Here is a 25,985-nt window from a genome sequence, read left to right as displayed (position 1 = left end):
TATTCCACGTTCGTGAGAACCATTTAACTTGGAATCTGTCGAAAGAAAATTAGTATTTCTTCTTTTTTTTGCATACGTCTGTGATTGTTTTATGACATTACCTCACTTTGGATCTACGGAATAAAAAGTATTTCTACTCTAACATGTTTCGTATACAACTTTCATGTCGATCCGTATTCTGTTCATACAGTTTCAAGAAACCGTAAAACTCTGCGCTGTGATGGAAAGGGGAGAACATAAAAAACATTTACAGATTCTTACACACTCTGTGAGACACTGAAGTATATGGCAGAGGGTACTCACCTTGCTATTACTTACCCTTAAAGTAGAATATACAGTGTGAGAAGAATTATTGCTTAAATGTCCATGAGGGTGATGTAATTATCCTAATCTTGCCTACACGTCGCAACATGGCCGATATGTAGAGATGTGAAGAATATCTCCATATATTTCACTTGATACTGTTCTTGAAAATTTGTAGTTACGCTTTCGCAGGGTGACTTGCTCGGTATTCAGGTTCTGTTTCTTTTTCTTTCTTTTAAGATTTCGCTGACGCTCTCCTGTGAACCAACCAATTTGCGATCATTTGTGCCTTTCTCCTTTGCTTATGTTCAGTATTCCCTGTTAGTTCTATTTGATGCGGGTCTCACACAAACAGTGTTCTAAATTGGACACAGAAATGATTTGTAAGCAGTCTCAAAACCGATACAGGGATTTGTGAACACAGGGTTGTCGTGGCGAGATTGAATATTGTAATAACAAATCCTCCAAAAATAAACGAAAAATATACCTATTCAAAAAAGCAGATAAAAATTCACTTGACGCCTTCCTGAGAGACAATCTCCACTCATTCCAAATTAATAATACAAGTGTAGACCAGATGTGATTTGAATTCAAAGAAATAGTATCGGCAGCAATTGAGAGATTTATACCAAATAAATTAACAAATGACTGAGCTGATCCTCCTTGGTACACAAAACGGGTTAGAACACTGTTGGAGAAACAACGAAACAAACATGCCAAATTTAAACAGAGAAATAGTACCGGCAGCAATTGAGAGATTTACACCAAATAAATTAACAAACGACTGAGCTGATCCTCCTTAGTACACAAACGGGTTAGAACACTGTTGGAGAAACAACGAAACAAACATGCCAAATTTAAACAGACGCAAAATCCCCAAGACTGGCGATCCTTTGCAGAAGCTCGAAATTTAGCGCGGACTACAACGCGAGATGCTTGTAATAGTTTCCACAACGAACCTTTGTCTCGAAACCTGTCAGAAAATCCAAAGAGATTCTGGTCGTATGTGAAGTATGTTAGTGGCAAGAAACAATCAATGCGTTCTCTGCGTGATTGCAATGGATGGTTCAAATGGCTCTGAGCACTATGGGACTTAACATCTGTGGTCATCAGTCCCCTAGAACTTAGAACTACTTAAACCTAACTAACCTAAGGACAGCACACAACACCCAGCCATCACGAGGCAGAGAAAATCCCTGACCGATTGCAATGGAGATACTATCGTAGACAGAGATACTAAACACAGCCTTTCGAAATGCCTTCACGAAAGAAGACGAAGTAATTATTCCAGAATTCGAATCGAGAACAGCTGCCAACATGAGTAATGTATAAGTAAATATCCTCGGAGTAGTGACGCAACTTAAATCACTTAATAAAAACAACTCTTCTGGTCCAGGCTATATACCAATCAGGTCCCTTTCGGAGTATGCTGATGCATTAGCTCCATACTTAACAACCATATACAACCGTTCGCTCGACGAAAGATCCGTACCCAAAGACTGGAAAGTTGCACAGGTCACACCAATATTCAAGAAAGGTAGTAGGAGTAATCCACTTAATTACAGGCCCATATCGTTAACGTCGATATGCAGCAGGATTTCGGAACATATATTGTGTTCGAACATTACGAATTACCTCGAAGAAAGCTGTCTATTGACATATAGTCAACATGGGTTAAGAAAACATCGTTCTTGTGAAACGCAACTAGCTCTTTATTCACATGAAGTGTTGAGTGGTATTGATAAGGGATTTCAGATCGATTCCGTATTTCTGGATTTCCGGAAGGCTTTTTAGACGGTACCACACAAAGCGGCTTGTAGTGAAATTGCGTGCTTATGAAATATCGTCTCAGTTATGTGACTGTATTTGTTATTTCCTGTCAGAGAGGTCACAGTTCGTAGTAACTGACGGAAAGTCATCAAGTAAAACAGAAGTGATTTCTGGCTTTCTCCAAGGTAATGTTATAGGCCCTTTGCTTTTCCTTATCTATATAAACGACTTGGGAGACAATCTGAGCAGTCGTCTTAGGTTGTTTGCAGATGACGCTGTCGTTTATCGACTAATAAAGTCATCAGAAGATCAAAACAAACTGCAAAACGATTTAGAAAAGACATCTCAATGGCGTGAAAAGTGGCAGTTGACCCTAAATAACGAAAAGTGTGAGGTCATCCACATGAGTGTTAAAAGGAACTCGTTAAACTTGGGTTACACGATAAATCAGTCTAATCTAAAAGCCGTAAATTCAAGTAAATACCTAGGAATTACAAAAATGGTTCAAATGGCTCTGAGCACTATGGGACTCAACTGCTGTGGTCATCAGTCCCCTAGAACTTAGAACTACTTAAACCTAACTAACCTAAGAACATCACACACATCCATGCCCGAGGCAGGATTCGAACCTGCGATCGTAGCAGTCGCACGGTTCCGGACTGCGCGCCTAGAACCGCGAGACCACCGCAGCCGGCTAGGAATTACAATTAGGAACAATTTAAATTGGAAGGAACACATAGAAAATGTTGTGGGGAGGGCTAACCAAAGACTCCGTTTCATTGGCCGGACACTTAGAAAATGTAACAGATCTACTAAGTAGATGCCTACACTACGCTTGTCCGTCCTCTTTTAGAATACTGCTGCACGGTTTGGGGTCCTTACCAGATAGGACTAACGGAGTACATCGAAAAAGTTTAAAGAAGGGCAGCACGTTTTGTATTATCGCGAAATATGGGAGAAAGTGTCACAGAAATGATACAGGATTTGAGCTGGACACCATTAAAAGAAAGGCGTTTTTCGTTGCGGCGGAATCTTCTCACGAAATTCCAATCACCAACTTTCTCCTCGGAATGCGAAAATATTTTGTTGACATCGACCTACATAGGGAGTAACGATCACCACGATAAAATAATGGAAATCAGAGCTCGTACGGAAAGATATAGGTGTTCGTTCTTTCCGCGCGATATACGAGATTGGAATAATAGAGAATTGTGAAGGCACTTAAATGTGATTTGCAGAGCATCCATGTAGATGCAGATTTAGACGTACACTGGCAGCATTGAGCTTAAGTGATCGTTCCGTTTCATATCCCTTCGAACTGTGACACACAGACACAGTCTTTCAGAGGCTCTAGCCTTAGTTTATTTTAGTCTTTGAAGAATACTTGAAGTAATTGTAATAGGCTTGCATGAAAACTTTAAACCGTGGGGCACTGTGCTTCCATAGCAAATATCTTACTTTTCATATGCTTTATTTTATCGCCTACGTCACCAACAAACGCAAAGCTACAACTTGCCGTGGCTGCCTTGCTTTGTTTTCAACCCCCCATAGAGTCTTCCGATCAAGAAAGTATATACAATGGCAAGATTAAAAGAATTTCTTCGCCAGTTAACAGTACTTAGGCTGTATCGATTCTACTGCGTATGCTAATTGCACAGAATCTCGCGGGTTCCTCAGGCCATGTTTTAGGAGAAATAGTAAATATTTTAGGAGATGGCAGTGTATACTAACTCGAATTAACCATTCCATTTAACATGGGTCCAATATTTATCGGTAAAAGAATTACAGCTGGTTGGAAAGATATGTATTCATTGCGGTGTTGGCACACTAGTTGCCATGGGTTTATTTATCTATTGTCATTTTTGTTTATACTTAAAGTTGTGAAGTTGGCTTCAGTTAAAATAATTGAATTTTTAAACTATTATTCTGATTTGTTAGTCTGTTCTACTGTATCGTTTAAGCATGCCACATGTACTTACAATTTCTGAGTATGCCGGTATGGTATTTTGTGTATGGGTTTTGTAACGGCAATACTGCTGCTGCTACTTGAAGGGAACACGGCTGACGATTTCTTATTCACACAGTACCAGATTCAACAGTGTTTACTCGTGTTTCCACAAAAACCCGCGGGACTGGCGCGCAGCAGTAACATCACGTCTGTTCGTACAAATAAACATAGTTTGGATGAAGTAGAACACATTATTGAATTGGTAGAATAAAGACTTTCAACAAAAACACGTACAATTCCGACACTTATCGATGTTCCATGTATTATTTACAGCGGATTAAAATCCATCGAGAAGAAGATGAAGGCAGGAATTTGGAATTAGGCGTTGCCTACTTGGTGATCGCGGAGTAATACCATTAAGACTGTTTACTGAGGCATTAGTGTCAGTCCCTGTGGAGCCTGTAGTCAACGAAATTTTATCTTTCGCCAAGAGCACGTGACTAGAAGTGGATAACAATGATATCGATGAGTCTATGGAAGATCACAGCGAAGAAATGACCACCAAAGAGCTTCTGGAGTTGCAGTGTGTTTCACAACAGGAAGTTGTGGAGAGGAGTTCTGCAGAGGGATAGGTGGCGGAGGTTGAGACTTAATAGCAAAGCAGCAATCTTCTCGTGTAGGAAGAGAAATGCTACAAGCATGGGAATTACCCCAATAAAGCAGAGGCTAGGCGCGCTACAAATTTATTTCACGATAATTCTGTGTCGCGTTTCTGCCATGTGTAGAAGCGTCGGCAGAAAGAAATGACCAAAGATATTTTCCTAGTAAAAAAGAATTAGTTATGTGTCGTGAATAATAAAGTACCTTGTAAGTAGGCTGTTTAGGTTTTTATGTTGGTAACGCCACGTAGCGCTCTGTATGAAAATCACTGACTGTGCTGTGTGCAATCTGTGGCTGGTTGGCGTTGTTGGAATATTCGCTATTGTAGTGTTGGGCAGTTGGATGTGAACAGCGCGTAGCGTTGCGCAGTTGGAGGTGAGCCGCCACTAGTGGTGGATGTGGGGAGAGAGATGGCAGAGTTTTGAGATCGAACGATCTGGACGTGTGTCCGTCAGAATAAGGAATATATATATATATATATATATATATATATATATATATATATATATATATATATATATTATTAAATAAGGAAATTTGTAAGACTGGATGTCATGAACCGATATATATATATGATGACTTTTGAACATTATTAAGGTAAATACATTGTTTGTTCTCTATCAAAATCTTTCATTTGCTAATTATGCCTATCAATAGTTAGTGCCTTCCGTAGTTAGTTAGCCAGTATTGGCGCTCGCTGTATTGCAGTAGTTCGAGTAACGAAGACTTTTGTGAGGTAATTGATTCATGAAAGGTATAGGTTATTGTTAGTCAGGGCCATTCTTTTGTAGGGATTATTGAAAGTCAGATTGCGATGCGCTAAAAATATTGTGTGTCAGTTTAGTGATGATCAGAATAAGTAAAGAGAGAAATGTCTGAGTACGTTCAGTTTTGCTCAGCTGTTTGAAAATCGAATGACGTAAGAGGTTTACCAGCACAGTAATTCATAAATTTTTCTAAGGGGATGTTTCAACATAATAGGTGTATATATAATTTGAATAAATGTCACGAATAAGATAAAAACTTTTAGTACTTTTATGCGTGGAACGCATTGATGTATTTTACATTAATTTCTAAGGAATAAATTGTTTCGCTTAACGAGTGTTTCGCACTACGAGCAAGATTCTGGACCGATTTATGCTCACTATATGATGTTCCACTGTGTTTGTGATTGTAATCCTTTACAGCCTTTGAATTGGTGTCATTTATTATGTAATCGAAATTTAGAGGATTCCTTTTGGTTCTCATGTGGGTGACTTCAAACGTTACATCATTACAAGTCAATTGTAATTTTTCTCATCATACAGATATCTTGTCTAAATAGTTTGGTAATTTGTTTTAAAGGTTTGATGTCTTTATAAAAAGGTAAATAATAGCATCACGTGCAAACAATCTACGAGTTCTACTCAGATTGTCTCCTAAATCGTGTATGTAGATCAGAAACAGCAGCGGGAGTAGAACACCTCCTTGGGGAACACCAAATATTACTTCTGTTTTACTTGATGACTTGCCATCAGTTACTACGAACTGTGACCTTTGTGATAGGAAATCAAGAATGCAGTTGCACGGCTGAGACGATAGTCCATAGGTACCCAGTCTGATTAGAAGTCGCTTGTGAGGTACAGTATCAAAAGCCCTATCAATAGCACTCATTACTTGTGAGAATAAAGATCTAGTTGTGTTTCATAAGAACGATATTTTCTGAATCCGTGTTGGCTGTTTGTCAATAAATCGTTTTCTTCGAGATAGCTCATAATGTTCGAACACAGTATATGTTCCACAATCCTACTGCAAATCGACTTTAATGATATGGGTAGCGTACTACTCCTATTTTTCCCTTAGGTATTGGTGTAGCTTGCGCAACTTTCCAGTCTTTAGGTAAGGATCTTTCGGCAAGCGATTGGTTGTATATGTTTGCTAACTATGGGGCTATTGTATCAGCATAATGTGAGAGGAACCTGACTGGTATACAGTCAGGACCGCGGACTTGCCTGTATTTTGTCTTTTAAGCTGCTTTTCTACAAATATTTGGTGGGTGTGTTTGAGCCGCCGATCATAGCTACTAATTAGTGACGCTAACGAGTAAACCACACTGCAGGCACCATGGCTTGCAACAATATGTTTAATTTGATGACTCACAGTGCATATTCTGGTATCGTACTTCAACAATAGAAATCATGTTTTTTTTAAAGGTTTAATGTGACTTCTGTTGGTAACTAGGCAGATATTCAACCTAAATTCGATTTCTTGCCTAAACTGCTGCAACCTGTTAGTCGATACGTCTTCAGCTACGATATAGATTGTCGTTCTGAACTCAGCGGGGTATCAAAAAAAAATTATTATTGATATTTCCCTTTAGTAAAGGTCGAGAATTGTCATGTCTGGCGATGGAGGTAGTCGGTGTGGCCGAGCGGTTCTAGGCGCTACAGTCTGGAACCGCGCGAATCCTGCCTCGGGCATGGATGTGCGTGATGTCCTTAGGTTAGTTAGGTTTAAGTAGTTCTAAGTTCTGGGGGACTAATATATTCTGATTAGCTCAGATTAGCAATACTGCGATCAGGTGTTGCCAACCACACACCACTACCCGCGACAAGCTCTGAGGAAAATCCTCACCACAGTGATTCGGTCCGACGAGTTCTATTCAACCCTGTACTCAGCGACGAAGTCCTCTGACGTCATTTCATGTGACCAATTGCAGAGCAAATTCCACGGGAGTGTTTGGCGATACCAGTGCTCCTTTTGTCCGAACTGAGTGTCAACAAGCTTCGCAAACGCAGAGAGATACATAGTTTGAAAGGGTGGTATGCATACATCAAGCAGTTGAGAAAAATTCCTGAGAAGGGTGAGGTGTAGAGTTGGGGAAACAGTCCTTTTCTCGCTCCCATCCACCTCGCGTCCGTCGATTGTTTAGTTTACTGCGCGCCCGAAAAATAATGCCTCACTAGTAGATTTCATTGTCATAGTAATTGGGTTTCATAGTTCGCTATTTATTAATTCTCCCAGTTTGTTTTATCTTTTATGCATACCATTGGTGAGAAAGAGGAATAATCTGGTGAGAATTGCACTAAGACGTCACATCAACATTGCGAGCGAGAAACTGGCTGCCACTGACGGTGATTCAACTGAATAAAGCGAAGCTTGTATGGCGACGAAGATACACGCTTCAGTAGTTACATATATAGTGCCAGTATTAATAAGTTATTGATACTGCAGCTACTGGTACCGTATATGTAGAAATGGAGGATTTGCCCGATATTATTTCGGCAGTGACACAGCACTGAAGAGATATTTATACATTTACATCGCTTGAACCTCTTCAAGTGTGTCACAGTTACTATATTGATGAAACTGAATTAATGAGAATGGTTTTACAACACCATGTGCTATTCTGTCTAGAGCACTTCTCAAAACTCGCTACCACATACCCGTCGCACTCATGCATTTCAGCCGCAGACAGTATTTGTGCTGTGATACTTAACTGCAGCAAGGCAGAAAGTCACAGATATGTCTGTGTATGCAGCAACAGTCGTCCACTACAAGGCAATCATATTCTACAGTCTGAATTTAAAAGATACATTCTTTGAAAGATACACTAAAGACAAAAAATAAAGAAAAAACCTAACATTAAAAAGGTGTTGTGCAACATAAATGCAAGTTATTAGGCGTGTTTCTACATCTGAAAGATGATTTCTATATGTTTATTCAAATTTCGCGCCAGCTGCATAAGAGTGACACTAGTAGCGCCACAATGAGGATGCAAACCAGGTGGTTTGCTTTAAAGGGTAACGGTCGTGAGCATTAGTTACCTTTGAGATTCGACGTGACGAGTTGATGTTAGTAAAAAAAAGCCTTCAATGCGACAAACCTGACTGGTTTTGAACGAGGTCGTGTAATAGGGCTACGAAAAGCTGGATGTCCCTTCTGTGATATTGCTGAAAGACCTATCAGGGATGTAGCCACTGTACATGACTGCTGGCAGCGGAAGTGTCGCAAGAAGACCGAGCTCCGGACGGCCATGGCACTACAGAGAAGTGTTCGGCATAGGTTCTGGCGCATCGTACTGCATCTGCAGAGCAATTTGAGCAGCGACTGGCACCACAGTGACACAACGAACTGGTACAAATCGGTTACTTCAAGGACAGCTCCGATCAGACACCCCGTAGCGTGCATTACAGTGACCCCAAAGCATCGCCGTTTGCAACTTCAGTGGCGTCAACCGCGAGCTCATTGGAGGGCAGGGTGGAGGTCTGCTGTACTTTCTGATGAAAGCTGCTTCTGCCTCGGTGCCAGTGATGACAGAGTGTTGGTTAGGAGGGGGCCAGCTGACGGCCTGCAACCAACCTGTGCGTGTGCTGGACACTCTGGACATACACCGGGAATTACGATCTGTGGTGAGATTTCATGTGACAGTAGGAGCACTGTCGTAGTTATCCCAAGAACTTTGACTGCAAAATTGTACGTCAGTCTGGTGATTCGACCTGTTGTGCTACCATGCATTAACAGCATTCAAATGGCTCTGAGCACTATGGGACTCAACATCTGAGGTCATCAGTCCCCTAGAACTTAGAACTACTTAAACCTAACTAACCTAAGAACATCACACACATCCATGCCCGAGGCAGGATTCGAACCTGCGACCGTAGCGGTCACGCGGTTCCGGACTGAAGTGTCTAGAACCGCACGGCCACCGCGGCCGGCATTAACAGCATTCCAGAGGCCGTTTTCCAACAGGATAAATCTGGCCCACATACCACTGTTGTAATACAACATGATCTACAGAGTGTCGATACGTTGCCTTGGCCTGCCCGGTCGCCAGATCTGTCCCCAGTCGAGCATAAATGGGTCATCATCGGACGACAACTCCAGTGTCACTGAGAAACAGCATTAACCGTCCCTGTACTGACTAAGTGCAAGAGGCGTGGAACTCCATCCCACGTTCGGCAGCTGTACAACACAATGCATGGATGTCTGTGTGCTTGCATTCGGCATTCTGATGGTTACATGTGTTATTAATGTACAGTATTTCACATTTGTAATGGCTTATTTCACACTGACAATAGCCCATTATCTTGCGATGTTAATCAGTTCAAAAAAAAAAAATGGTTCAAATGGCTCTGAGCACTATGGGACTCAACTGCTGTGGTCATCAGTCCCCTAGAACTTAGAACTACTTAAACCTAACTAACCTAAGGACATCACACACATCCATGCCCGAGGCAGGATTCGAACCTGCGACCGTAGCAGTCGCACGGTTCCGGACTGCGCGCCTAGAACCGCGAGACCACCGCGGCCGGCTGTTAATCAGTTAAATACATTACTTAGACAAATGTATTCCCAAAATTTCATTACACTATATTAAATATTTATTGGTGTTGCGATTTACTCCAGTCAGTGTAGTTTGAAAGTATTCTGGGTTTCTTGCTTATTCTGGATACTTTGTAAATTTTGTTTTCTTTCTGAAGATACTCTTTTACATACAGTTGTCCATTGTTTCTATAACGTCCTAATATTACATTTAATTTCGTGACGAAAATCGAATCTAAGGTCAGTGTTTGTCCAGATTTCTGAGGCTTGGACGGCACAATTATCAACACATTCTTTCGTTATCTTTGGGAGTTCTCTGTGATGACTTCTCTTTTTGCTTGCTATGTCTGAGCAGCCCATTCCGTTGACGACTGTGGAGCCTGAGGCCGGCACACTGGTAACCATAACTGGCTGGGGCACAGTCTGGAACGGCGGATACCTGGCGGATCAGCTGCAGATGGTGCAGCTCTACATCGTGGACAGGGACAACTGCAGCGCCGCCTATGACGGTTTGGGCAAGGTGAGCGTCCGCAAGATCTGCGCCTGGTGGCCGGGCGGCGGCCGCGACCGCTGTGGCCCCGACTATGGGGGCCCCATGGTGTTGGATGGCGTGCTGGTGGGGGTCATCTCCTCCTGGGGCAACGGCTGTGCCCTTCCCGGCTGGCCCAGCGTCTACGCCAACATCGCCAACGCCGACATCAGGCAGTGGATCAATGACACCACCGGCGTCTAGAGCCTGCTGCTGTTGTGCTTTCTCTCTTTCGTCTTGGTTACACTATTTCAGCTTCAGACGAATGTAAATAATATTACGCAAATTAAACAGTAATAAAAGACTGGAAAGAACATACAAAAATTCGTTTTAAAACACCCAGTGAAACGTAAACGGCGTTTGATATCATTTTCCCGTTCGCATTATTTATGGAGTTGGAACCAAACTAGGTAACAAAATATATTTTTATTCATAGAGGTGAAAAAAGTAATTATTCTATATTATCACAAAGACATCAACAAAAATATAAGCGTATTTTAAAATGTTCGGTATGTTTTGTGTTTAACAGTTATTATTATGGTATCATAACGTACTGACTATAATCCGTTTATCATAAGAATGAACCTAATGTAAACATTGTACTAAGTATTCTTCCGCGTTTGCTGGAACCTCATTGGATTTCCGTTTCACGTGGGACTGCAGCCAAGCTGTCTCGAGTACTGTCAAGTACGATAATAAGGGTACGTTTTGTGCTGTGCGTTACGTGCACATCGACTTCTTTAACTCACCCAGAATACAACAAATCACAATGGGATAACTCGCGACGTTCCTTGCGATTCTGTTGAAAAGCTTCCCAATATTTTTCAATAAGCTTTGCACGCGACCAATGACTAACCAGAAACGGATCAGTATAATCGAACTTCTTCGTACTTTTGGTCCACCTACGCAAACGAACATTAAATGACATAGCAGGCTCATTACATTTTGTAAACGGTTCAGGATCATATTTAGTTATATAAATCAATGCCGTTTTCATACCCCTACATGACTGAACATCAGATACACCGATAATAAAACCAACTATCCTTTCCAACTTCGTCCGAATGTCGGACAATAAATATATATTGCATGGGGGCTTATTTAATATATAATGCAAATAATTTTAATTTTTTTGCTTCAGTAGCTGTCTGTTCGGTTACGAAGTCTCGTAACGGTTGGCCCTGACTAGTATTATTACGCTATCTGACTGCATAGAACAATAACAAAGAATGAAATGGAAATTTTCATTAACACAATTAATTAATTAAGTCCCCAGCAACTATAAAACCTACGAAACCAAAGCACAAGTGTAACTGTTCTGCGTGTGGAAGTATAACTCAACGTACGCATCTGGCACGGTTCTTCTTCAACAACACAAGAAATTTTAAATATCATTTATACTGAATTAATTAAAGAAAATAAAAATACCATAATTACTCAAGAGAACCAGAATTACACTCTAATCCAAGAACACAAGCCAGATGCTTTGTTGACTGAACCTGTAATGACGCATTATTTAAAACATGGAAATAATGAAAAATAAATCAAGTTTCGTTACCTTCATATATTGACCAAAATCACTCTAATCATTACAATATATCTCCACACCGACTCGCTATTATCACATCTCACAAGAACTTTTCAGTATCACATCTCAGCAAGCACTCCCTACTAGCACATCTGAACACGAACTGACTACTACGAGTCCTGGACAAGCACTCCCACTACGACATCTCAATAATCACCGCCAGTGGAGGCGGCAGAACAATGCTCTCTAGCGATCTCTGGCGCTGTGGCTCAGTGTAGCCACCTTTCATATGCCCTTCCTCCACGGCTAGAATTTGATGGTATTTTTGCCAGCATTGGTGGTGAAAATACCACCAAATTCGTCAAAAAAAATACAGACAAAAATAAAAGATAATATTAATACGTAAATATCATATAACTAGATAAAATTTTGGCTTTGCACTGACCATTCAATAACCTATTATATAGAATACAGTAAGCAATACAAATTCTTTCATACATGTGACTTTACATAATAGTTTACACAAGTATTATGTGGTTAAACAATTCAATCAATAGCGTCAGCAATGACGAATATGTGCAGGTAAGAGTCTCATAACTTTTCACAAACAGTAATACACAAAAAATCAGTTTATACAAATATTCACATAAACGCTTTCCATAGCCCAAGAATAAGCAGTTGACAGTTCCAGCAGTAGCACCCAGCAATGGTCAACAGGTGCAAAAACCAACAAGTGACATTTTTTTAGTAGAAACAGTCCATCAGTGGCACCCAGTAATGTTAAACAGGTGCAGACACCAACAAGTGACATCATTTCAGTAGAAGCAGTCCATCAGTGGCACCCAGTAATGTTGAATAGGTGCAGACACCAACAAGTAACACCATTTCAGTATAAGCAGTTCCATTAGTGGCACCAGCAATATTGAGCAGGTGCAGACACCAACAAGTGACATCATTTCAGTAGAAGCAGTCCATCAGTGGCACCCAGCAATGTTGAGCAGGTGCAGACAGCGACAGGTGACATCTTTTCAGTAGAAACAGTCCGTCAGTGGCACCCAGCAATGTTGAGCAGGTGCAGACATCAACAAGTAACACCATTTCAGTAGAAGCAGTTCCATTAGTGGCACCAGCAATGTTGAGCAGGTACAGTTATCAACAGGTGACATCTTTTCAGTAGAAACAGTCCATCAGTGGCACCCAGCAATGTTGAGCAGGTGCAGACATCAACAAGTCACATTTCTCAGCAGAAGCAGTTCCATAAAATTCACTAGCACTGATCACACTGTTCATCAGAGTTTATAAGCAGAAATTAAACATGTCCTAGCGGCACCAATCATGTAGAAAAGGTACAAGTAACAGTCCATAATTTTTTACAATCACTGATCACACAGTTCATCAGCAGAAATTAAACATGACTAAATGTCACGCATAATGTTGAAAAGTGCAGCACCATCACTAATCAGACAGTTCAGGCATGAACAATAGTTTGAATACACATACAATGCTTTTACACTAAACATACAAATCATAACAAACACACAAATGATATCAGATAATTGTCCTATTAACTATTACAATACACAAATACCAGTAAACCTATAACATTTATGGGTGTCAGTGCAAGCCACTACCAACAAATAAAATAATATTTAGGAGATAGGTGGGTAGGATTAGGAAAGGAAAACACACAAAACACACTCACTCATCTTTCATCCACATTAAGTACTACTGTGTAATTGAATAGTGTTAACTGTGTAAATGTAACTCTGTCCAAGATTTGATGTTCATCATGTGTACCAAGTAGTAGTGGCAGCAATGTATAACAGTCAATAATAGTTAAGTCAACATCATAGTCATCATGTCAAGACCAATGTTTGCCAAGCCAGATCAAAATGTACGGTTGCTGAACAACTGTCAGTGTACCAAGATATGCAAATGCTTCCTCTCTCAAAAAAAAGTATATACTGCTTTGTGATTTGACAAAGTGTGTGTGTAGACAATCTTCCTTCTACTTGAGTGTTCTAGTCTGCCATCTTCATCCTCCTTGTTCCATATGGACCAACAAAAAAAATATGCTCCTCACTTACTTTACCTCTTATCCACCAAAACTCCAATAATCATCAGCATAATCTCAATACTTCACTAATACCTCTTCAATACGTCGATAAATATAAACCTTATCATCAATATCATTTACCTTACCTCTTGTCCACGAAAACTCCAATAATCATCACTTAATCTAAATACTTCAATAATACCTCTTCACTACGTCGATATATATAAACCTCAGCACCAATATCATTTCACTTCCATAACAACTCTTTCCTCTAGTCAGTCTCCTCGAACAAGTACAGACAAAATCCTAGTGCAACTTCATCATCCCATACAATCCGAAGACACAGTGTCTACACACAACCTCTGTGTAATCCATCTGACCCAAATTTTCTACTCATTATAAATTATAAGATACATTTTGGTTCCTTGTCCATCATTAAATAAAAGAAATGCATACATGACCTCTAACAGACTTAGTTCGAATAACTCTCAGTAATTAAGTACGATTACGGAGTGTGAATGATCATAATATTTCACAGTGTGTACACCACTTCAAGAATCATAGCAGAAGCAAACATGTGGAGTATTTTTTGTGTCAAGTGTCACTTCCTATTTCAATTGCTCACGAAAAATGCAGTGTAATAACTGTCAATGGTCTAAACCTAGTTTTGGTATGTCATGTCGATAGCTTCCTTCCTATTAGCATAAATTTATACACCTTCCATAAAACCTCCAGCTCATGTGGCTTCTGTGAAGTTTCTTGTACTAATGTCGTTCGTCGAATTATAGCAGTTCATTTTCTTATCTTAAAATATAAGGCACTGAGCATAAGCAAAACATGCAATAGCGAGTAAATATACCAGTAGAGAACAGAAGGTCAACAAGTGGATGCAGCACAATTCTTACAACGAGGCTCTGCCAAGCGAACAATCTATAATTAATACCACAGTGTAACCTAAACTCTATGTTCGTACACTGTACATCATCATTGCTATATTCTAAATTGGAGAGTAGTTATGACAACAAAACAGAAATGTGTAAATATGCAATCCATACAAAAAGCAGCAAACATATATCTTACGTGATAAACAAGTCATTAGCATCATATCAGCATAAGCAAATAAATGTTTATATGTAATCTTAATACGTAAACATGAAGGCGCAAGCAGATAAATCACAAAGTGTAACCTACATACATAACAGCACAACTAATAGGGTGACAATTATAATTTAAATAAATAAGCACAGCAGGCACATAATAAAAAATATGACATCAGTGAAAAAGCAGTGCAGCCAAGCAATGCATAATATATACAAATAACAACCCTGTTCATTAGTCAATCATTGTCAAAATCAGTTAATGTGCGCAAGCACGTCGCTTCACTAGTAAATTCATAGAACATGAAATTTAGCACAAAGTATGAATCACGTAATCGCGAGCAGCAAATTACGTCTAAAGTACGTACCTAAGTGGAAATATGTTACCTGAAAAATAAACTCAATTAATCGTTACCTTTTTGGTTTTTACTTCCTTCTTTTTTTTTTTTTAAAAAAAAAAGAATTACATTCTTCCTGAAATTTTCTCCATAGCAAGTCCTCTTAACGTCGGACACACATAGAATTTACCTGAAGGTCTTAAATATTTTATACAACCGTATCCTGAAAAATACTGAACGTTAATAACATAATTTATGAAGTCCTTATAGCTTTATACAGAATTTAGTCAGAGAAATTAGACTGTGTATTTGTTTACGGCTGTCAGTGCATTCGCACTGAGCGCTCGATCAGCTGTAGGCGCGTGACGTAGGAAGTGATTGTTAGCGGTCAACGACTGCCTTGTGCGGCGCGCAGACTTCACTGTTGCTTTGAGTACGCGCCGCCGCCAGAACACGGCGCGGTATCCTTGTATTCTCTGCATGTTTACATGTAGCTGTTAGTTTCTCTAAAGTATGTCATTCCACAAAAATTTTAACGTTGCCTGTTGACATAATTTGCATTTGGCAAGAACAGATCGAATACGTTTTTTCCATATTACTGAAGTAGCAATTTTCTCGTAATTTATGAAAGCATTTTCTGGGACCAAAGTGCGCATAACTGAAATGTGTAAACGAGGTGTGGCCAAATCATCCAATCTAACAAAGCGTCTAAGAAAATTACAGACACCAAGGAAACTACGAAAATCACGTTTTGTGGTAGGAACAGCGTAATTACGAATAGCGTCTAATTTTTCTGGATCAGGGAGAATACCTTCTGTAGAAATACTGTGACCTAGAAATTTCACCTGAGAACGACCAAATTCAGATTTTTCCAAGTTCACTGTCATGCCAACTCGTGCAAAAATACGTAATAATAAATCCAAAATTTTGTTATGCTCACTCCAAGAACGTTTAGCAATAAGAATATCGTCAACATATGAAGTAATATTGTCATGAAGATAAACAGGTAAAATTTCATTTAAGCTACGAATTAATGCTGCAGAAAATATAGTAAGTCCAAACGGTAATTTCCAAAGTCACTTTTGGGTAAAACAGTCAAATCCGGTTATTTTTTACCTACTGTCTAGATAGATGGATAGTAGAAGAATTGTTTTTATAGATGCAAAGAATAGTATAAGAGTAGGCAGCGGTGCAGAAAACTAAAAGGGAAATAGCACTACTACAGCTCGAGGCCCTGTGAACGCTACGGCACATATTCACTTAGTGTAGTGAATCCCCTGAGGACTTTAATAGCTGCACATAAATTCCAGTTTGTGACTCAGTGGCAAATCTGGCGGAAGTGCGCACGTAAATCGATCCAACCATGAACATGGACGTATGTCATTCCTAGAATTGCAAAAGATCTTAAATTTCCGAACAGTCAAGAAGTGTTTACAGTCAAAGCTTCCGCCTCGCGGCGACAAAGACCTACCGCGTCTGTCCCAGTCCCAATGTCGATTATTGTCAAGTTCCCGCGCCTGGCGCTCTCTTGTTACATCCCGTAAATGAAACAAATTACTTTCTTCAAAGCCCTCTGCTATCTGTGATACTAAATTTCGTCTGCTGTCTTTTCCTGCGATTTCGCTTTCAATATATTTGTCTTGCTTTTGTAATGCCTCAGATTCCCTTTTGACGCGTTCATTAACTTTTCCCTGATTTTCAACATGCTTATTTATGTTCTGGTACTCTTCGGTTTCTGCAAATGGTAATGGTGCTGTATCATCTGAATCTCTGTCCCCATTTAAGTTAAGACTTGTCAATTTATCTGGAATCTCCTCAACTCTTTCCGATAAGTTTACGTCTTCCGTCAGTGTCGCAACTCGGGTTTCGGTATTGTCACATTTAGTAGTTGACTGTTCACACTGTTGCGTTAAGTCATTTGTTACGGATTCCTCGATTCTCACAAATATTTCTTCCTTATCATGTGCACGTTGTAAATTTAACTCTGAAAATTTTTGAACTATCACGCGATCTTTTTCTTCCTGTTCCCTCTCCTGTTCCTGTTGTCTAATTCCTGTTGAAATTAAACTATTATTGTGAGCCTTCAAAATCGGTTGTACTTCTCTAATTTCTTTCTTTGATTCATCTTTCATGTTTTTGAAACATGTCCCTGTTCGTGAGCCTAACTGTGTTTCCATTGTTTCCATCTCGGTTTTATTTGTTCCTATTTGTGATTCCCGTGAGTCTAACCGTGTTTCCATTGTTCCCATATCAGTTTTAATTTCAGATCGTAACTGTGATCCCACTGTTTTTAATTCAGATCTTAACTGTGATCCCACTGTTTTGAATTCGGTTTTAATTGTTCTTCGTAGTGATTCTAACTGAGATCCCAAATTTAATATTGCACCCAACAACTGCTGCATATCTTCTGTCGTTAATCTCGTATTCTGAAAATTTTTTGATTGTGAAAAATTTTGAACTAGTTCTGGACTATTTTCCCTGCTTATTAAATTGTTTTCAACTCCATTATTCATCATCCTGTTCTCCTGTGTTGGCGAGTTCGCCATGTTAACAATTTCGTTATTCTCGCTATTCATCATTTTTGCCTGTTTCGTCGATCGCGTAATCATTTACAAAACATACAAAGCTCGTCACTATATGAAAATTACACACAATGACACTTTATCTCCAACAATACCATTCACACGAAATGTTTCCCTCAAACACGATTAACGAACAATTGAAATAATTGCACTAAATTGTCAAACCCGTATACAAGATAACAAAATTAAATTCTGCAAAAAAAATACCATTAGAAGAATGACAATTACCAAATCTACACATGCAATATAGACTACAATTACTAAACTACAAATTACTACAACAATCCTACTGTCTACTATTTCTACAATCAGAAGATTCCAAGGGACGATCCGAAGCAGCGGTCGCCACGTGCATGGGGGCTTAATTAAATATATAATGCAAATAATTTTAATTTTTTTGCTTCAGTAGCTGTCTGTTCGGTTACGAAGTCTCGTAACGGTTGGCCCTGACTAGTATTATTACGCTATCTGACTGCATAGAACAATAACAAAGAATGAAATGGAAATTTTCATTAACACAATTAATTAATTAAGTCCCCAGCAACTATAAAACCTACGAAACCAAAGCACAAGTGTAACTGTTCTGCGTGTGGAAGTATAACTCAACGTACGCATCTGGCACGGTTCTTCTTCAACAACACAAGAAATTTTAAATATCATTTATACTGAATTAATTAAAGAAAATAAAAATACCATAATTACTCAAGAGAACCAGAATTACACTCTAATCCAAGAACACAAGCCAGATGCTTTGTTGACTGAACCTGTAATGACGCATTATTTAAAACATGGAAATAATGAAAAATAAATCAAGTTTCGTTACCTTCATATATTGACCAAAATCACTCTAATCATTACAATCGGCCGGCCGAAGTGGCCGTGCGGTTAAAGGCGCTGCAGTCTGGAACCGCAAGACCGCTACGGTCGCAGGTTCGAATCCTGCCTCGGGCATGGATGTTTGTGATGTCTTTAGGTTAGTTAGGTTTAACTAGTTCTAAGTTCTAGGGGACTAATGACCTCAGCAGTTGAGTCTCATAGTGCTCAGAGCCATTTGAACCATCATTACAATATATCTCCACACCGACTCGCTATTATCACATCTCAACAAGAACTTTTCAGTATCACATCTCAGCAAGCACTCCCTACTAGCACATCTGAACACGAACTGACTACTACGAGTCCTGGACAAGCACTCCCACTACGACATCTCAATAATCACCGCCAGTGGAGGCGGCGGAACAATGCTCTCTAGCGATCTCTGGCGCTGTGGCTCAGTGTAGCCACCTTTCAATATTTGACGTTTGAAAATACCCATGTATATGCGTTTTCTCACCTGAAGCGAATTTCTCCTCACACACACACAGTACTGTAAAACGTCAAGGTCCGTTATCAAAGACTGCCAGAGCACGGCTTTACCGCCGAACAGACTCGGGACAACAGCTTTATTGGCAAATTTAACTTAAACAGCACTCGCCGGTCAGCTGGTAGAGCGAGCCTGCAGTGACGTGGCCAGCTGCAGTTTACACGTAAAAAGAGACGAGCAGAGGAGCAATACAGCTTCGAATGTCATTTAATTTTTAAACAGAATGAAACAATACACTGCAAACCTCCCACAATACGCTCCTTAGACGACTAGACGAAAACCACAACACGTTATCGTTTTTAGCTAACATACTATTGCAATTAAAAACAAGAATGATGAAAATTCCTGATTGAACCACAGGGTAATTTTTCTGCATAAGTTGTGTGTAACATAAGAGAGTAGTGAAGTATTGCAACGTATAGTTAAATATCATCGTCTGGTACTCTCTTAGCTCTTTCCTTATCCGAACCCGAGAAATACATTTCAGTTCTGGAAGTTTCACCTGCTACGTTGCTAACGAGCTTACCAACAACAGAATCCACGAAGCCAACCGGACGCAGCATTTTCTCTTCTTCTTCTATGACGAGCCGTTCTACGTATATTCCGCCAGTATTCGGCAGTGTCGTGATAAAAAGCTGCGTGCGTTAGCTCCAGTACGTCAGGGGGCTTAACAGTCTTGTTACTTCTCGGGCCAAATCGCGCAGCTTGGCTCCAGATCACTTCTGTTGGGTTCAAATTGTAATGGTGCAGCAGCAAATGTAAAATTGCTGCATTTGTATGATGTGCTCCACGCTGTGAAAATGATTGTTTTTCGTGTTTCTACGATACTTATCTACTCTGTGGTAGAAAACGATGGACATAGTCCAAATACAGAGGATTTGTTTTTTCACTTTTGTCTTAAAAATTACATTGTTATGTTTTTTAATTTAAACTACTATTTGAAAACTGTCTTTCATAAAACATCGATAATTAGGAATTTGTATTTGAAATGGAAACAGAAATTTCGCGTCCAATATGTAAATAGAAACACGAAGACGTGCATTACTCATAAAAATGATGATGAGTTTTATAATTACGAGATGTAGATATTTCAAATTGAAGGTGAAAAAAAAATAGTACAAATAACCGCGTATGTCATATTTCGTTACGCTGCCGACTGCGTTACTCGTTCAGTGCTAGTACTTTAATCAACTGCAATATATACACCACTGGAAAAACTTCAAAGCCGATTATCTTCGTAAATTTATGAAAAAACGCTAAGAACAGCCTAATTATCGGCACTTTTTAACCGCGTTTCCCGCTCATGTTTCACTACGGAACAGAAAGCAGCCTCATCCATTTTCATACTGTGCATTAACAGCGTGACAATCAGAGCACAGCGCTGCAGAGGTTGTGACTGTACACGATTTTTGAAATAAAAACTGCGTAGCTAAAGCGTGATTAAGAGAAAGTTGATGACTGTTAATACATTTGAATATCTTAAAGTTTCATTTAACGTTACTTAGTAATACACACATCAAAAAAAAGTTTTGCACCACCTCGCTTCCGAGAGCTCCGGAACCTGTACAGAAAATTAGGCTAGAGATCTACATAAACATCATTTACGCCCTTTTTATTGCTCATGAAAACCACACATTGCATGTTGTACCACCATACAGCGAGACCTTCAGAGGTGGTGGGCCAGACTGCTGTACACATCGCTACCTCTAATACCAAGTAGCACGTCCTCTTGCACTGATGCATGCCTATATCCGTCGTGGCATAATATCCAAGAGTTCGTCAAGGCGCTGTTGGTCCAGATTGTCCCACTCCTCAACGGCGATTCGGAGTAGATGCCTCAGAGAATGGTTGGTGGTCACGTCGTCCATAAAAAGCCCTTTTAAATCTATCCCAGACATGTTCGATAGGATTCATCTCTTTAGATCATGCTGGCCACTCTAGTCGAGTGATGTGAAGGAAGTCATTCACAAGACATGCACGATGGTGCCGCGAATTGTCGTCCATGAAGACGAATGCCTCGTCAATACGCTGCCGATGTGGTTGCACTATCGGTCGGAGGATGGCATTCACGTATCGTTCAACCATTACGGCGTCTTCCATGACCACCAGCGGCGTACGTTGGCCCCACACAGTGCCACCCCAAAACAGCAGGGAACCTCCACCTTGCTGCACACGCTGGGCAGCGTGTCTAAGGCGTTCAGCCTGACGGGTTGCCTCCAAACACGTCTCCGACGATCATCTGGTTGATGGCACATGAGACATTCATCGGTGAAGAGAACGTGATGCCTATCCTGAGCGGTCCATTTGGCATTTTGTTGGGCCTGTCTGTACCGCGCTGCATGGTGTCGTGGTCGCAAAGATGGACCTCGCCACGGACGTTGGGAGTGAAGTTGCGCATCATGCAGCCTATTACACATAGTTCGAGTCGTAACACGACGTCCTGTGGCTGCACGAAAAGCATTCTTCAACATGGTGGCGTTGCTGTCAGGGTTCCTCCGAGCCATAATCCATAGGTAGCGGTCATCCACTGGAGTAGTAGCCCTTGGGCAGCCTAAAATAGGCATGTCATCGACAGTTCCTGTCTCTCTGTATCTCCTCCATGTCCCAACAACATCGCTTTGGTTCACTCCGAGACGCCTGGACACTTCCCTTGTTGAGAGCCCTTCCTGACACAAAGTATTAATGCGGACGCGATCGAACGGCGGTATTGACCGTGTAGGCATGGTTGAACTACAGACAACACTAGCCGTCTACCTCCTTACTGGTGGAATGACTGGAACTGATCGGCTGTCGCACCCCCTCCGTCTAATAGGCGCTTCTCATGCATGGTTGTTTACATCTTTGGGCGGGTTTAGTGACATCTCTAAACAGTCAAAGAGACCGTGTCTGTGATTCAATATCCACAGTCAACGTCTATCTTCAGGAGTTCTGGGAACTGGGGTGATGCAAAACTTTTTTCTGATGTATGTAATGTACCTAATACATAAGTAGGACCAACTTCCAAGAGCGTAACAACACCAGTGTACGTGTGCTACGGCTTCCGACCAATCATCGCGTTTGTGTTTGTTTACATCAGGTTTATTCGTATATTGAACGGATTATAGTCTGACTGACAATGCACCTACACTGCTGTTCTTACGCACTTGAACGCCTCTGATGTATGCCAGAAAGCGTCCTGCAGCAATTGGCAATGATAACCAAGTCCACTACTATTGCTTTGCTTTCTGTAATAAAGAAATTTTTAAAGTATTACTTGCTCTTGTTAAACGGTTCATATATAGGGTCCTGCGACGCTGCAGTATCACACTCCGAACTGGAAGGTATGTCAAAATGAGGCATTTTTGTAGTTTATTTATTTGTTTATATACTTTACCTCAAGGGCCATACTACACTGAAGAAAGAGCTACACAAGATCCTGAGTCTCATTGTGACCACTCCTGATATAAATTTTAAGGCTTCAAGGAAACTGTAGTGTAAAAGATATGTTTTGCTGCGTCTGATATGTACCATTCTATAGTACAGGTCTAATATAGTTATTGCTAAGTATGAGAGAATCTGATTTCACTTACATCTATGTGTATTTAAAGAGACAAACAATTAAATAACAGTTACAATATTATATGCTGCAAAAGTTGTGCAGTGTGGTATTTAACATTTCTTAAAATCTTTCACTCCATTTCTGAAGGCGATGGCGGGCTGCAGTAGGGCGGAGCCCATTTAAGCCATGTGTTATCGTGCTGTGTTGGCACTTTTTAGTTTTGAATTCTGTACTTACTTGGTTCGGATGAAATTTGTGATGCAGGTTGAATGGGGGAGGATTTTCATATACTTCTTGCCTAATCACAGCATTTGCCTTAAGCCTGAGGAAAAAGATCCCTATAGGAAAAACCTCAGTTAGGATTGATTATCTTGTGTCAGGACTTTTTGTATCTTATTATTTTCTATAGTCCAATGTATTATAAATAATGCCTATTGTCATGAAGTCTTCTCCTTCTTTTTATTATATATACTGAAGGAGAGATTTCGTAAATCTGCTGAGTCCATATCTAACGAATTGTTCTTTCAGTGTGACCTGTATTTACCTTCTGTTGAGAGAGTTGCATTAAATGAGGCAGTATGGAACTCGTATGCCACTTCTCCAGATATTTGCAGTATCCTCCTGTATGTAGACATGATCTTAGTTTGACTGGGTGACATTATTCATACTTGCATTCTACATCAAAAGAATAGGGCGACGAAAATTTTGTATGTGAACAATGATACTGGTGGGACCGTACCACACATTCTATATCTCGTAAGTGGTACAAGGTTGTCTAGTCTGTGCTTTTCTTATTTTTTCTGTTTTGAGTTTTTGTCAGTTAAGTAGTTCGTCGAAATAAATTCAATTAGTGAATGTCGGCGTCAGGACAATGTGAACTGGTTTTTGTTGGGGCACGTCGTATCATCCACTTGCTTAGCCAATATTCCAGTATTTAAAGCAAATTATCATTTATTTCTCAGTCTGAGTTGCACATTTTTGATTACGTGACATGTTTCGATCACTCTGGATGATCTTCACATCTAAGAAATTACGTTAGCAACCCGCCTTGTTCAGAACCTCATATCAGAGTAAGAATAAATAAGAATTGTTATACCAATACAAGTGCTGATTCTTTCGTGACGAATATGTCTGCTGTCGGCTTTCGTGAAGATTCTACTCTCTTTATAAAGTACTTGACCTGTTCGTTTGCTCTATCACTAGCCCGGGTGTCACAGCTGTATGCAATATCGTTTGCACATAAGGCTCTACCTTCATTCCAGCATTCAGGTCTATAAATGTCAAAATGGTTCAAATGGCTCTGAGCACTATGGGACTTAACTTCTGAGGTCATCAGTCCCCTAGAACTTAGAACTACTTAAACCTAACTAACCTAAGGACATCACACACATCCATGCCCGAGGAAGGATTCGAACCTGCGATATAAATGTTAACGATATAGACTGAGTATAATAGTGGAGATGCGACTGATTCCGGAGATCCATGCATTTGGTGTGGAACATGTCGACCAACTCGGACTTCTACTTTCCTGTCACAGGTGCGACTTGCTATTAAATGCACCACTGCATATGGGAAGTTGAAACGTAACATTTCAAAGAGTGGCCCACTGTACCACACTTTATCAAGTTTGTGTTCGATGTTAAAGATTAGTACGGTTGCATCTTCCATGTTGGATGCTTCTGTCGCTTTACTGCTTATCCATAGAAAAAGATCTGCTGTCTAGACCTGTACGAGTTGGGATTGTTTCTTGGTTTGTCACGTTTCAGCATCATCCTCATTTTAGCTTGCTTCCATTGCTGAAGGACTGTTATTTTTAAGGCCAAGTTGAGCAAAGGTTTCAAGCCCTAATGTTACCATCCTCTTAAGTGGCTCAGTATCCGTTTCTAGCCGTGAGACAATTTTAAGGTGATAGTAAAATAATGTTTTAATAAAACTCTTATCCTTTCCATAGTTAATGAATTTGACTTAACTGTTCTTAGTATTTTATAAATATCCAATTATAGTCTGTTACACTGCTGTATTCACTTGATTCAAAACAATACTTAGCGCAGTAGACAAATCGCTGGAGGATTCACTTGTCTCACCTGTTGTCGTCACTGGGTTGGTTAATCTCTGATCCTGGTGCATCACAGTTTTTTGATGATCGCTCTACCAAGACAAGATGGCGGGTACTATCTTGCAAATGAGATATTAAGGAATAAAATTTCAGAAATAAGATTTCTGTTCCCACTCCGTTGTGTCATATTGTTATTGAAAATGATAAATTGTAGAACTGTTTCTGAGTAGGGTGCGGTACTAGACTATGCAGGTACAGTTTTAAACTTTAAACATGGATTACCCCGTAATGATATGTTAGCCTGGTGAATCCCTATCTTCGTTGGCATTCACTTTCAAATCACGTTCACTTTCATCTTCACATTAATTAGATTAACTTTTGTAAATCGGCTAACATTTAAGTACACAAAATAAATTACTAACAGTCACCTCTCGTTACACAGTCCAAAGCACAGTTGTAACCTACAGTTTCTCCTGAGTCTGAGGCAAACTGATAGTATTCATGACAGTGCCACAGCGGAACTACAAAATACTCGTATTCTCTAGGTGCATCAGTGTCACGATATTCGCTTCTTGTCGTACTGACCCCACTGTTTTCTGCGATGAATCATGGTGCATCTTCTGCCTTGAAAATCTTGATCCTTGCTTTCCTTTCCCATTCTAAAATCTTGGCCTCTTGAGACTCCTCTTCATCGCCGAATTTCAGAATAAGACCCCTTCTCGAAATTTTGGTGTTCTATTGCAACAATGCTGAGGCAATAGTTTTCTAGAAGGTTCGATGTTCTGCTCGTCTTCTCATGTTTATTGTGTTTCCTCTAACGCAGTACAATACTTCTATGATCTTTTTAATCTTCTCAGACATCGAACACAACGGAAGCTACATAATCTTCTGCAAAATTAACAGTTTTATAGTA

The 25,985-nt window shown here is 40.1% G+C and overlaps 1 protein-coding gene across 2 annotated transcripts in view; it reads left to right on the top strand.

Moving 5' to 3' along the window:
* Positions 1–25,985, top strand: part of LOC126253225 (trypsin-2-like) — a 79,108-nt gene that overhangs the window by 3,866 nt on the left and 49,257 nt on the right. The window contains exon 2 of one of the 2 annotated variants that reach the window (XM_049954411.1): positions 10,341–10,900. The exons of the other annotated variant lie outside the window; for it this stretch is intronic. Within the exon in view, the coding sequence (XP_049810368.1) occupies positions 10,341–10,718 (378 nt within the window). The 3' untranslated portion in view covers positions 10,719–10,900. Of the gene's footprint in view, positions 1–10,340; positions 10,901–25,985 lie in introns of those variants that run through there. 2 annotated transcript variants of the gene reach the window in all.

Source organism: Schistocerca nitens, chromosome 4, assembly GCF_023898315.1.
Source record: "Schistocerca nitens isolate TAMUIC-IGC-003100 chromosome 4, iqSchNite1.1, whole genome shotgun sequence".
Taxonomy (NCBI): Eukaryota; Metazoa; Arthropoda; class Insecta; order Orthoptera; family Acrididae; genus Schistocerca; species Schistocerca nitens.
Note: the sequence above shows the minus strand (reverse complement) of the source record. Positions and strands in the feature narration are given on the sequence as shown.